The sequence below is a fragment of the Trachypithecus francoisi genome, unplaced genomic scaffold (assembly GCF_009764315.1).
Source record: "Trachypithecus francoisi isolate TF-2019V2 unplaced genomic scaffold, Tfra_2.0 Lachesis_group16, whole genome shotgun sequence".
Taxonomy (NCBI): Eukaryota; Metazoa; Chordata; class Mammalia; order Primates; family Cercopithecidae; genus Trachypithecus; species Trachypithecus francoisi.
The window spans coordinates 45,826,487-45,841,956 of record NW_022681461.1 but is presented as its reverse complement, the minus strand read 5'-3'; the positions used below and the strand labels follow the sequence as shown (position 1 = coordinate 45,841,956).

At 33.2% G+C, this 15,470-nt stretch overlaps 1 protein-coding gene across 4 annotated transcripts in view; it reads right to left on the bottom strand.

Annotated features, from left to right (window-relative positions):
* The window catches only part of CCDC171 (coiled-coil domain containing 171), a 413,214-nt gene that overhangs the window by 94,911 nt on the left and 302,833 nt on the right, over window positions 1–15,470 (bottom strand). For all 4 annotated transcript variants that reach the window (XR_004443489.1, XM_033237405.1, XM_033237406.1 and 1 more), the window contains one exon: window positions 13,823–13,954. Coding sequence is in view for 3 of the 4 variants with exons in the window: in XM_033237405.1 (XP_033093296.1) it covers window positions 13,823–13,954 (132 nt within the window). In the remaining variant the exon portion in view is untranslated. The remainder of the gene's footprint in view (window positions 1–13,822; window positions 13,955–15,470) is intronic.

The following is a 15,470-nucleotide window of genomic DNA, read 5'->3' as shown; positions in this document are numbered from 1 at the left end:
AAATATGGAAACAGTAGTTATGTTTGCATTACTTTATATAATTATTTAAAAATAGTAATATACGGCATGAATTTACTACCTGGGTCTTGGCCACTGCTGTATACTTAACTGGAAGGAAACACTAAAGTCGTTGAACATTTTATTTTTTTGAAGGCACATGTTGAACAGGTCATCAATCAAAAGATATATGTATGGCTTCCAATTAATTTTCTAATTATTGCAACCAAAAAAATTAAGTCAGGATGTGAAAATCACATCAAGTTTTAAAAGTTAAGTAGTACTCCTTTAAAAATGTGTTACCTTCTCTTATTTTTTTAAATCCATACTAAAAATCAGCAAGAAAAGAAACATGTTGTTCAGAGCAAATATCTCCACAGAGATAAGTGTTTCTACCTGGAAAAGAGTCTGGGATAAAACAAGGGGCCAGTCATTCTGCACAGTCTCCTAGGTCACTTTACTGAGACTTCATTTAGGAGCTGAGGGAATATGCTTCCAGTGCCTCTCAAGGGCCCTCTCTCATAGTCAGCTCAGCCTGACCACTGGGGCTGAATGAACTAGGAAAGAAGGAGAACAGAGAAGGGGGATATAGAAAGCAGGTTCTAAGAGCTGGCCCGACTTGTTTACATGCAATTCCTGTTTTCTAAAATTGAAGGAAGGATTCCATCGGCTAGTATTGGCAAGTCTTCTGAGACTTTTTTTTAAAAGGGTACTTTGTTAAGAAAATTAAGAATACTATTTCTAAATGAAATTACGAGAATTTAAATTGTTTTTTATTTGTATTTTTCCTTTGAAAATAAATGAACTAAGCAACAATCTTTTATTTCAGATAAAGAGTTGATTTGAGTTTTGGCTTAGTGTCTATAAAAGTATAGAAATTTGAGTGTGTTCTCTCAATAGGACCTCCAAACTACTTCTGGCCTGAAGCTGCACAACTCATAAATTGCCGTTCACTCAAACAAATACCTTAAAATTTTATATGCCACAGTTCACCTTTTAATGTTTTCTTCAGTGAGTTACTTCTTAAGTTAGTCTTCCCTCAAAAACTTATGTCTCCTTTTAGTCAGTACTAGGAGAATTTAGGTGGGGAAAAGGGGGAAAAAATCTACTACTGTTACTAGAAAGCTCCAAAACTGAAAACTACTTCCTAAACCCTTTCTAAAATTACCCTACATTTCACTGGTTACTTAATATACAGTACTATGCAAACTCAAATAAAATATTTATTTTTTTGACAAATAAAGATTGTATATATTTAAGGAGTATAATGTGATTATTTAATATACATATACTTTGTGAAATTATTACCACAGTCAAGCTAATTAACATATCTATCACCTCACAGTTACCCTTTTTGTGTATGTGGTGAGAATACTGAAGATCTACTCTCTTAGCAAATTTCAAGTATACAATGCATTATATAACACTGTACCATGATCTCCAGAGATTATTCATCTTATAACTGAAAGTTTCTACCCTTTGACCAATTATCTCCTCATTCCCCCAACTACCCCCAACCTCAGGTAACTACCTTCTACTCTGTTTCTATGAGTTAGATTTTTTAAAATTCTGTGTATAAGTGGAATCATGCAGTATTTTCCTTTCTGTGTCTGGCTTATTTCGCTTAGCATAATGTCCTCCATGTTCATATATGTTGTTGCATATTGCAGGATTTCCTTTATTTTTTAAAGCTGAATTTTCCTCTGTGTGTGTGTGTGTGTGTGTGTGTGTGTGTGTGTATAAACATTTCCTTTGTCCATTCATCCATTAGAGGGCACTTAAGTTGTATCTATATCTTGGCTATTGTGAATACTACTACAATGAACATGGAAGTGCAGATGTCTTCAAGACAATGGTTTCATTTCCTTTGGATATATACCCAGATTTACGATTGCTGGATCATATGGTAGTTCTGTTTTTATTTTTTGAGAAAATTCCATACCGTTTTCCATAATAGCTATACCAATTTACATTTCCACCAATAGTGCACAAGGGTTCCCTTTTCTCTACATCCTTGTCAACACTTGTTGTCTTTTAACTTTCTGGTAATAGCCATCCTATCAGTTGTGATGTGATATCTCACTGTGGTTTTGATTTTCATTTCCCTGATGGTTAGTGATGTTGAACACCTTTTTACTTATTGGCCACTTGTATGTGTTCTTTGGAAAAATGTCTTTTTAGGTCCTTTGCCCATTTTTTTAAAAAGTTATTGTGTTATATGAGTTTCTTATATATTTTGGATATTAAACTCCTTACTGGATATAAAATTTATAAATACTTTCTCCCATTCCACAGGTTGCCTTCCCATTTTGTTAATTGTTTCCTTTGTTTTATGGTATTAGGTCTTTTTAAACATTGTTTACTCCATTCTGAGTTTATTTTTGTGCATGTTGTAAGATAAAAGTCTAATCATTCTTTTGCATGTAGATATCCTATGTAAATATTTTTAAAACTGTGATTTTGATAATTCCAACTTTAAATAAGAGGGAAAAGAATTAGGATCCCTGTTGGAATAACTTTTAGTTATCTTCTTCAATTCAAATACATGTACATAATGAAAACATATATTTGAGAGTAATAATAGTCTGTTTAACAAACGTAAGGCATCTGTGGAATTATTACAAGAAATTACCTTTGTACCTGGTTTTAGACTGAATGATTTACTGAATCTTCCTTAATCCTTAAGTTGCATATTCATTGCTGTATTTTCTTCTAACTGCTGTCACTTAAGTTGTCATGCAGAATAGGGCAAATCAGGGTCAGTTTATATAAGTGGCATCAATTTGAAGAACTTCATCAGTCTTTATTTCAAGGCATTATGCAAAGAAAACTGACATTAAGAGAGCCTTAACTGACAGCAAATGAAATCAATCAGCAAATCACTAAGCCATAATAAACTCACTCAATTTGTAGATAACCCTTCCTTTTCCAGGTCTTCACCTAGGCAGTCCATCAAACACTGTTTTTCGTCCAAGTAGCTAAAATGAATAGCAATTCTGGTTGTAGCACTTGAAAGTTCAACTGCTCACAGGCTTCGGTCTCTCAATAATAAGTATTAAATGATATAATAGTTCGAGTTATATTTTAAAATGGGCCTTAAAATGAACAAAAGGATAAAGCATCAAGTTTAGAATTTCGTTTTTGCCTCTTAACATTAATGACAAAGGAATTATGTTCACATCATTTCAGCAGCTTTTCTACTTAGGGCCACCTAGAACTGAAAGTTGTAACAAAAAAAAATTCTGTACTGCACTTTGATATGTTTTGTCATTTTTGTTTTTTGCTAATTGCATCTCAAACATTTCACATAAAAGCAAACACTGTTACCACTTCATAGATTTGGAATTTGAAATGATCCCAAAATTAAATGGTGTAAATAAAGGTGACAAAATGTTTCAAAATATGGGAACAGTAGTAATATTTGCATTACTTTATATGATTATTTAAATAGTAGTATATGGCATGAATTTACCACCTGGGTCTTGGCAACGGCCAGTATACTTAACTGGAAGGAAACACTAAAGTTGTTGAACATTTTATTTTTTTGAAGGCACATGTTGAACAGGTCATCAATCAAAAACCTCCAAAAGTCAAAACACTAAAACATTTCTCAGTATACTTGGGTCACCGTTCCTGACCTTAGGCCTTTTATAGTTCAGTCCAACTTAGCTTTTATTAATATAGTATTTTTAATGTGAAAATCACCTTCACATGCACATTATCTCATCTGGTCTCCCCACAGTCCTGTGAGCAAAAGCAAGACTGGCATCACTGTCACCTTTTACGGATGAGGAAATGGTTGCTCCGTGCTGCTGAGTGACTTATCAAGGTGGTTAAATTACAGGGCCAGAACTTCAATCCAGACATTCTGACTCTCCACACAGGCTTTTTCTAATACTACCATGCTGATTCCTTCCCCAGAAAATGAAATTATTTTAACTTTTCCAAATACTATGCTGTTAAGAAATTCCCATTCTAATCAACATGATTTTCTAGCAAACTCAATGGCATACAGTAAATTGCACAGACTTATGGTTGCCAATTTCCATATAATCTGATTTACTTGCTTGTCTTTTAAAGGGGTAAAAATATCAATCTGAAATTGAAAACTAAGCAATCTATATATACCCGACCAAGGAATGTTTATATGCCAAATATTTAAAGAAAAAATTATTTCAAAAACATTTATTAGTGCTATTTAATTTTCTAAGTTCTTTCATACATGTTATAGGATCCTCGTAATTACCCAAAGATGCACCAGACCAGGTAATATCATCTCCATTTTACTGACGAGGAAACTGACATGCTGGAAGAATTCAGGGTCAAGGGGTCACAGAAAATAGTGATTCTAGGTTAGAACTCCAGTAGCACTTTCAGTGCCACAAGAATTATAATACATATTCATCCTTCACAAGAAAGGACAATGTTGTATTCCACACACACACAAAAAGAAAACAATTGTATAAAATTATGAGAATCCCTGCTACTGGTGTAATGTGCGTCTACAGGGGGAAGGATTTCATCTGCTTTACTCCCAGCCTACTACTTTCTGGCAAAGTTGCATAACCGCTTCAACCTTCTGTAATACTGATTCTGCTATGATTTTATTTCCTTCCTAATTATTCTTTCCTTTTAAGAAAAGGAATAATAAACAATAAAACTAGAAAAATGAATTTATAAATCTACCTTATTTTTAAAGAAGTCCTACCAGATTTTCCTTAATCTCAGTTTAGATCAGTGAAAAAAGATCATTTCCACAAGGTATATAATTCATACATACATTAAGCTGAATTAAGGATTACAAAGTTATAAGATTCTTTAAAACTGTAGGAGAAGCTTTACACGGATGCAATTACTTACCCTTAAATGTCATCTTGTCCTTTTTAAAAGGCAAAGAGAGATAAAAATATCAACAAGAAAAAACAAGAAATAAACCCACTGGTCTGAAATACAACCCAGGATGCAAGATGTAAGATATCTCATCTGCTAGTATTAGAAAGAAAGCTTCATAGAACTCCTTCTACCTATCAGAAGGAGTTGACAGATAGAAGGCACTTAATGTGCAAGACTGTGTTTTAATAATGGATATACAGAAAATACCTTATTACAATAAATCTTTTAAAATAAAATATATCTTTTAAAATAAAAGAGCCAGCCATGGTGGCTAATGCCTGTAATTCCAACACTTTGGGAGGCTGAGATGGGAGGATAGCTTGAGGCCAGGAGCTTCAGACCAGTCTGGACAGGACGGCGAGACTGTGTTTCTACAAAAAAAAATTTAAAAATAAAATATTATCTACAAAAAATTTAAAATATTACCTACACATGGTGGTGTGCACCTGTGGTTCTAGTTACTCAGCAGGCTAAGGCAGGAAGACTGCTTGAGCCCTGGCATTTGAGACTGTAGTGAGCTATGATCATACCACTGCACTCTAGCCTGGGCAATAGAGCAAGATCCTGTCTCAAAAGAAAAAAAAAGGAAAGAAGGGAGGGGAAGGGAGGGGAAGGGAGGGGATGGGAGGGGAGGGGAGGGAGGCAGGAAGGAAGGCAGGCTGGCTTTTATTGGCTGGTAAAATATCTGAACAAAAAGAGCATAATTTTATATTTTTACCCTCAAGATTCTGTCCTAAAAATCTGATGCATCCCCCCCTCCACCACCATCAAACAAACAAACAAACAAACAAAAAACCTAGAAATCAAACAACAGGCACAGAAGGAGAAGGGGAAATAATGGCAGAAAAGGATGGTAAAAAGACTTATGGGAAAATACCAAAACTACTCTAGTAATAGCTGATATGCAAAGCTAATTATGTAGCAGTTTTCCCAGTCATCAAACACTAAAATCTTAGAAGATATAGATTGAGGATGACAAGGCATAACTCACAATGACTATAACCAACGTTTAAATGCTATTTATATTGATATTGAATTAAAACTAAGATCATTATTGTTATCTCACTTTGCAACACGCCCTTAAAATAAGTTTTCCTAAACTTTGGGAAAACACTCCAGGACATTGATCTGGGCAAAGATTTTTTTGTGTAAGACTTTAAAAACACAGGCAACCATGCCAAAAGTAGAAAAATGGGATTACATCAAGTTAAAAAGCTTCTGCACAGCAAAGGAAGCAATCAATCAAGTGAAGAGACAACACACAAAATGGGAGAACACACTTGCAAAGTATCCACCTGACGAGGATTAATAACCAGAATATGCAAGAGCTCAAACAACTCCATAGCAAAATAATCAATAATTTAATGTAAAAGTAGCCAAAATATCTGAATAGATATTTCTCAAAAGAAAACATACAAATGGTCAACAGGTATATGAAAAAAATACTCAACATCATTAACCATCACAGAAATGCAAATCAAAACTACAATGAGCTATCATCTCACTCTGGTTAAAATTTATATTAAAAAGACAGGCAATAATGGACGCCAGTAAAAATATGGAGAAAGGAGAATCCTTGAACACTATTAGGGAGAATGTAAATTAGTAAGGCACTATGGAGAACAGTATGGAGTTTCCTCAAAAAACTAAAAATAGAACTACCATATGATCCAGTAACTCTACCACTGAGTATGTATACAAAAGAAATAAATATATTACAAGGCATCTGTATGCCCATTTTTACTGCAGCATTATTCACGACAGCCAAAATGTGGAATCAGCCTAAGTGGCCATTAATAAATAATAAAGAAAATGTGATACAGATATACACAACAAATTAGGAGTGAAATCTTATCATTTGCAGCAACATAGATATAATTGCAGGCCACTAAATGAAATAAACCAAGCACAGAAAGACAAATACTGCATGTTCTGACTCATATGTGGGAGCTAAAAAGGTGACTCTCAAGAAGATATATAGATTAGTGGTTACCAGAGGCCAGGAAGGGTAGTGGTGAGAAGGGGATGAAGAGAAGTTGATTACTGGGTACAAATACATGGTGTGATAGAAATAATAAGACCTAGTGTTAGATCAGTAGGGTAACTACAGTTTACAATAATCTATTTTATATTTTAAAATAGCTAGAAGAATCTGAATGGTTCTAATATAAAGAAAAGGCAAATACTTAAGGTGATGGATCTATATCCCAAGCACACTGATTTGAACTTTACAAATTATATGAATGTATTAAATTATCACATGTACCCTAAAACCAAGTATATCTATTATGCATCAAATTTTTTAATGAGAAAAATAAACAAAAAGAGAAAAGTAGTAAGTTCTTATGTGCACCTTGGCATTTCATTTCTTGTAATACTTTTGTTTAGCATTGCTTAGAGCTCTACTAAGGAAATTTTGAAGAAATTTTAGTTCCACTTGTGCAATATGAAATCTTCCGAGCAGAATTCTAAAATGTCAACTACCAAGTAGCAAACTCTTCCTACTGTCAGCAACAACCAAAAAAGCACAAAATTCAATACTTCTTATATTCACATTCAAGTTAGGCCCCAAATCTAGGACATTTAGATTGCTCATTGGCACAATTTATATTCTGAAAAACTAGAGTCTATACCTGTCAAGTAGCTAGATGAGACAAAGGATGGTATTTTTCCATCAAATTCATTTATTCTCAGATGAACTATATGACTTTGCGAGCTAATTGTATTTCCCTAACAAATAGCTCTTATCTGGGAAGTATTTACAAACCTTTGAAGAAGGTAACATTCCAACATTATTTTCGATTCCACAACCCAATTATAAAATTATTTTATATTTTTCAGTGTAAAAGATATTTTTATTTTGGGCTGGGTGCAGTGGCTCATGCCTGTAATCCCAGCACTTTGGGAGGCTGAGGCTGATGAATCATTTGAGGTCAGGAGTTCAAGACCAGCCTGGCCAACATGGTGAAACCCTGTCTCTAGTAAAATTATAAAAAAAATTAGGCGGGCATGGTGGCATATGCCTATAGTCCCAGCTACTGAGGAGTCTGAAGCAGGAAATTCGCTTGAAGCCAGGAGTGGGAGGCTGGAGTGAACCAAGATCACGCCACTGCACTCCAGCCTGGGCAACAGAGAGACTCAGTTTCAAAAAAAAAAAAAGAGAAAGAGAGAGAGATAATTGGAAGTGATAGATATGTTCATTAGCATGATTTAATTATTAAACATTGTATTCATAAGCCATAAGATCACTCTGTACCATGTAAATATACACAACTACAATTTATCAATTGGCAAGTAAAAAACGTAAAAGAATAAAGAGAATTGCACAAATTCTTATATACAACAACTCTGGATAATCCAAAATCTTTTTGATATGTTACTATTAAAATGATGTCACTTACCAATTCCAATAATCTCAAATATTCAAAGCACAGTCATGCACTCAGAAAGCAATGAAACAGAAAATATGTGAGATGAGCAGCTGCCACAAAATATTTTCTCCTTACTTCACCAAAGAGAATCTCTTAGACTAAAACCTAGCAACTCTGTATAACATAAGGACCTAGTGAGAATGGATGTCTGAAAATTCAGGGAAGATCAAAATTATAAAAAGAGAAAAAGATTTTCTTCTATTATCAGAAAATAAAGAACCACACTTTAAAAAGAAAATTAAAAGGCTAATAGAAGTCTTGTAGGGGGTAAACTGGAACCATCTTATCTTTTTCAGGGACACTTCGAGAATGTGTATTAAAAGCCTTAGAGTATACATAATATTTGATGTAATCATTCTACTAATTTATGCCAGGGGAAAAAAGAGAATAATTAAAAGATGTATGCAAGAGGATATTAATTACCATTTTATTCATAATAACCAAAAAATTCAAAATAACTTCAACTATCCATCAGCAGAAAACTGATGAAACATACTGTGGTAGAGCCATATAGTAGAATACAACTCAGCCATAAAAAATAATTACATAAATCTGTATTTACTGACAAGAAAGATATCATGTTATTAGGTTAAAAAAATGCATACAGATAGTATGGCCCAAGAGAAGTTGGTAAAGGAGTACAAAAATAGTTAGCTAGAAGGTATAAAGTTCTAATATTCAATCGCACAGTAGGGAAATTATAATTAACAATAACTTATTGTATATTTCAAAATAGCTAAAAGAGAAGAACTGTAATGTGCCCAACATAAAGAAAAACATTTGAGGGGATGGATAACGAAATTACCCTGATTGATCATTGCACATTATATATAGGTATCAAAATATCACACGTACCTCCAAAGTATGTGTAACTATTACATACCAATAAAAAGGAAAAAGTGAAAAAACTGTATGGCCCAATTATTGTTTAAATATATATAGGTATATTAAATATAAATAATATGTGCATATGAGTTTGTATTTATGGCTAAAAAATGACTAGAAGTATATATACCAAAATGTTAACATTGGTTGTTTCTGAATGGCAGAATTTTAAAGGATTTTTTTTCACTTTTATTTTAGGTTCAGAGGTAAATGTGCAGGTTTGTTATATAGGTAAACACATGTCACAATGGTTTGTTGTACAGATTACTTTGTCACCCAGGTACTAAGCCTAGTTCTCAATAGCTATTTTTTCTGATCCTCTCCCTTCTCCCATACCCTTCAGCCTCAAGGCCCCAGTTGCTCCCCCCTTTGTGTCCGTGTGTTCTCATCATTTAGCTCCCACTTACAAGTAAGAACATGTGGTGTTTGGTTTTCTGTTCTTGCGTTACATTGCTGAGGATGATGGCCTCCAGCTTTATCCATGTTCCCACAAAAAACATGATCTTGTTCTTTTTACGGTTGCATAGTCTTCCATGGTGTATATGTACCACATTTTCTTTATCCAGTCTACCATGGGTGGACATTTAGGTTGATTCCATGTTTTACTATTGTGAATAGTGCTACAGTGAACATACGCCTGCATGTGTCTTTATGGTAGAACTATTTGTATTCCTTTGGGTACATACTCAGTTAATGGGAGTGCTGGGTCAAATGGTAGTTCTGTTTTCAGCTTTTTGAGGAATTGTCACACTGCTTTCCACTATGGCTGAACTAATTTACACTCCCACCAACAGTGTATAAGCAATCCCTTTTTTCAACAACCTCATCAGTATCTGTTATTTTTTGACTTTTTAATAATAGTCATTTTGACTGGTGTGAGATGGTATCTCATTGTGGTTTTGATTTGCATTTCTCTAAAGATCAGCAATGTCATTGAGCTTTTTCTTTTCATATGCTTGTTAACTTACATGTATGTATTCTTTTGAAAAGTATGTGTTCATATCCTATACCCACTTTTTAATGGGGTTGGTTTTTCCTCGTAAATTTGTTTAAGTTCCTTATGGATGCTGGTTATTAAATCTTCATCAGATGCATAGATTGCAATATATTTTCCCCATTCTGTAGGTTGTCTGCTTACTCTGTTGATAGTTTCTTTTGCTGTACAGAAGCTCTTAAGTTTAATTAGATCCCATTTGTCATTTTTTGTCTTTGTTGCAATCGCTTTTGGCATCTTTAGCATGAAATCTTTGCTGGTTCCTATGTCCAGAATGGTTTTGCCTACGTTGGCTTAAAGGGTTTTTATAGTTTTAGGTGTTACATTTAAGTCTTTTATCCATCTTGGATTGGTTTTTGTGCACTCAACAAATGTCAGCTATTGTTACTGTTTAATTATTATTTATTACTACTGAATCAAAATGCAAACACAAACATTTATTGGATGCCTGCTAATATTTGCCAGTTATTACCAATAGTACATATCATAATTACTGAAAAAATGTAATTCAGAGTATAAGATAATGAATAATAGGTATTATCTTTATAAAGTATAAGTAGAATCTTTTTTATTGCAAAGCTCTCCGCATTCACACTATACTGGACTTTTCATTTAAAGCTAATTGGTCTAATCTGGGTGTTTTTATTCTTCTCAGTATTGTAATGAAAGCCTATTTGCTGTTATTTGGAAGACAAAAGCACTAGTATAGGTTTAGATTTGCTATAGGAACATAAATGAAAGGTTTCACTAGAGATATGGCCTCATTGGAACATCATATGTCATGGAAAAGTAAATATGAAGCTATGGTAGGCTGTGCTTGATCAAAATTTTATTTAAAGTCTTTGAACAAACAGGGAAGGGTGAAGAAAATAAATGGAAAGATATAGAAAAAAAAATCTTAAATAACCATTCCTCAAAATAAAACATACACACACCTTAAAAGTAATGAAAACAAGCCACTGTTACTTACTTCATCTTTACAAGGGCCTTATAATAGCTGCAATAACAACAGCCACCCTGCTCTGCCTGCTTTCTCTAGGCTAGGCACTGTACTACATTTTACATCCATCGCTGCATTCAACCCTACTGCAAACCTCGGGAATCAGTAGCATTACTTTTTTTTTTTTAAGCTAAGGAAATTGAGGCGGCGGGGGGAAGCTTAGCAGATCTCAGAAACAAGTTGAACTGAATTTTTCTCCATAGAAAAGCATCAGTCATGTGTTCTTCTGGGTTCAGAGAACATAGGTAATCCACTCATCCTCTTCACTCAGTAATAATGCTCACTGGTTTCCTTTCATTCAGGATTATACCTACAATAAAGTTTGCCCCCATTGAAGAAGACAGAAAACCTCAGCTCCTACTTCTACAAATGACAGCTGAGTAAGTTGGGCAAACGGTTCATATACTACCATACCCTGCTGAGTGATCCTCTCTTCATAATCAAAGGTTGAGAACCCTGAATAGTCAACTTCATCAGTACAGAGTACAAAGTTAAACAACTACTGAATTCCCAAGTAAGTAAGCAGCCACACTTAGCATAAATGCACATATTTTTATACTGCAAAAAAAAAGGTGAAATTAGAGTTTCACACTATTAGGCTATAATTAGTCTACAATACAGCAGAAACTATGATCAAAAATTCCATTATAGATATCTAAGTGTTTTACTCTCACCATCTAACATATGTGTCTACATTTTTTAGTGTCAGATTTATTAGTTCAGCTTAGCAGTCAAACACTATTAGACTTAAATCCAAGCTCTTGGCTCTGCCTTTTCCTTGCTGTTGATCTGAGGAGTTACCTGTTGTGTTTGTTGTTGTGGTGGTGGTTGTTTTAAGTGTAAAATGGAGATAGTGCCACCTATTTGACAGGCTCATTGTGAGAATTAAATAAGATGATATATTTAAAGAGCTAAGCATGGTACCTGGTACACAGTTAAGTGTTCGCTGAAATTGTAGGTACTATTATAATCACTAATGTCTCCTAATTTTCCAACTATGATGTATACTATACTATTAAACTACGATATATATTGCAGTATGTCAATGGAACTTATCCAGGTGGGAATGTATATAACTATTTTTATTAGAACCTAGAAAAGACAGTAGTTTAAACTATGGGTTTCCACATTTCCTTCTTGCTGTTCCCAGATATAATAACCACCAAAAAGAGCATTTTTGGGAATCAGTCTCTTTCCAAACCACCAAGATCTAGTTTTGAGGAAGTCTTTATTTGTAAATTATGACAAATACTAAGCCTTGTGAGATTCTGAATCGAAATAGTCAAGTAAAGGATAATTTTACAACCACTAGAAAAATCTCAAATCAGATTGTATTCATAGTTATGATGAATTCATAAATACTGCTAATCAAATTTAAAATACACATTTTAAATCTCATCTTAAATAACAGTACAGCATTCTACCCATAACAGAAAATAAAAATATTTTATGCTTAGTTTTATAATTATATATATTTTAGATATATCGGACAATCTAATGAAAGAAGCAATGATTATTTTTTTCCTTGTAGAGCATTAATTTGGTACTAATAACAAATTAAATTAGGATATGGAGCATATAAAAAATTAACATTGCTCCATACAAACTGACATTAATTTTCTATAAAATTAAAATTCCACAGGGTCATAAACTAAAGAATGAAAAGATTATTTTAAATCTCAACATGTGAAAGGCACACTAAGTTTTAAGAGACATTTCTCCTTTTAAATACACTAAAAAATAGAGTGCTGTTGGACAAGGACAGTCTCTTTCGAAATATGCTTTCTATAATTTACATAATGTTGATAGTTTTCCTTTTTAATGAAGGTTTTGGGCATTAACTGGACACACTGAATTTCATTTTGTCAGATTAAGAAAAACAATATTAAGGAAAAAATTGATCACAATAACATTAATACAATAGTGACATAAAATACAAGGATACCTACAGCATCTGAAAATGAATGTTTCTAAAAATAAGTTGATTAATGTACTTTAAAGTTATTTGAGGTCTTATGATTTGGTATTTTAAGTTTTATAAATGAAATGACCCAGTTTGCACATCTTACAATGTTCATTAAAACTAAATATTAAAGGGTAAAATACTCTTCAATAGAAAATACAGGTAAGTTTAAGTTTTGCTGAAATTAAATTACTTCATAAGAAATGCTGGATATATTTTGGAATTAATATTGAGAAATTTCAGGTATATCTCTTGATGTTTACATCTAAAGTGATTTATTATTTTTTTTTTCTAAAGTTACTTATTTTCAAACAATAAGAGCAACAAATTGAGACTTGCTTAAAGAGATAACAGCCTAGTGTCTTATTGTCCTCTGCTGATAGGAAAGTATTTTCTTTTAATACTGTACTTTGCCATAAAATACATTTTTCCTTGGTAAAAACACTTTTCTGGATTATTTTAATAGGCTAGTTCTAGGCTTTAAAGAAAAAAACAATATTTTGTAAAGTATATTGTTACATGATAGAAGAAAATGAAGAAACATTTATTTGCATCTCCTTTAAATTATTCACAATACTTTGAGGCTTTCTTTCTCTCTAGTTAGTGCAATTTATTTTTCTATATGTCTCAGTAGCAAACAATGTTATTTAGACTCTAACCTGGCATGCTACCACCTCTGGCCCGCCCTTGAGCCCCTCCATTGCAAAGGTCTCCAGGTGCAGTTTGGGTAGCTGCAGGGTGAAGTCATTCCTACTTGCCGCAGACCATGACAGCGAGATCTGATCTCTGACCTAAAGGGAAAAAAACAGCATCAATGGTAATTCCCCTTCAGACACATTAACTGGGATGAACTGGGTCCCCTTGAGCCCACTGAGTGGACTTGCATTGATCGCTGGACCTGAAATCCATGAATAAATTTAGGACTAATTGATTTTTCGTTGCAAATAAATCTCTAATTCAGAGTGCTGGGGGAGAATGTTAAGAAGAAAAAGCATCCTCCTGCTTGAAATGAGGGAGGGGAAGAAGAGTCACTAGAGCTCTTCTGATCAAGAGGTTTTGAATTATTTTTTCACAGTTCCACCGTAAAAAGAAAAAAGGAAGAAAAAACATTCACAAAATCAAAAACAACAGCAATCTCCTAATCATTATCACCTGCTTAGTAACATGTGGTGTTTAACTGACATGAACTGATAAATATTGGACAAGATAGTTATTAGGTACTAGTCTTTGAAAAGAAAACTTCAATAACATGTACTCTAGAATTAAAACAAATATACTCAACACAAAAGGAGACTTAAAAATATACAAGTAAGAGGTTTGTTTGCCCTTTTCACTCTTCTAGAATTGCAGGATTTTATTAAACTAGAGTCTTAATGATTAAATACATATAAACCAACACAGTCACACAATTTCTAAACAAGACAACAGATAAAATCAGTAGTATTTATACTCTATTTTAAGTATTCGGAAAGGCAACAATACAAACACATCACCGATATGGGAAAAACACCAATTCTCCAGTCAGTGTGGAATCACATGCAGTTGATATCACACTGCCACCTTCTGGACAAATGAGAAAATATTCCTTATATAATATAAATGGAAACATTCAAAAACAGTTATTTTGGTTTTTAATTTCCAAACTTAGTAAGAGCCTTAAGAATTCCATAGTTTAGTTTGCATTTAAGATCAGTAAGCTCTTGTTTTAATCATATAGTTTAATAATAGGAGTTTTCAATACATAGACATATTTTCTAACTTTCCTTATGCTTGGAATAGGTTTAAAAATTTTATCTATTTGCTACCATATATTTAATAAATATTATACAATTAGCTCAATGCCACAGAACAAAAAGTTTTTTATCAGGTAGCAAAGGTCAAAACTAGGGTTAACTATAAAAATTGCATTAATTGCCCAAATAAATAGATTTCTATCTCTAGTTTTATCCAAGCAACTTCAAATATAACTTGGCAAAACTATAAGATAGAACATTTCTCCTTCATTTTTCTAGTCTACTCAGGCAGCTTGTAAAACTGTTTGAATTATTTTTATTATATTAATTAGTTCCTTAAGATACATACACATTTCACAAAACTATCAAACTCTGAGTTAAAGAAACTCTGCGTTTCTTTAAGCCAGCAAACATACACAAACATATAATGGCATCTTTAACTGTTCATGCTAATCTATGGGCATAAAAATCCTTATAGGTCCCAAGCTGATCTGAAGACTTTCTGTCAATAAGAGAATGTCAAAGTGTATGCTGTAAAACACACTATGATATAATTTTTATAATGACGTGAGTA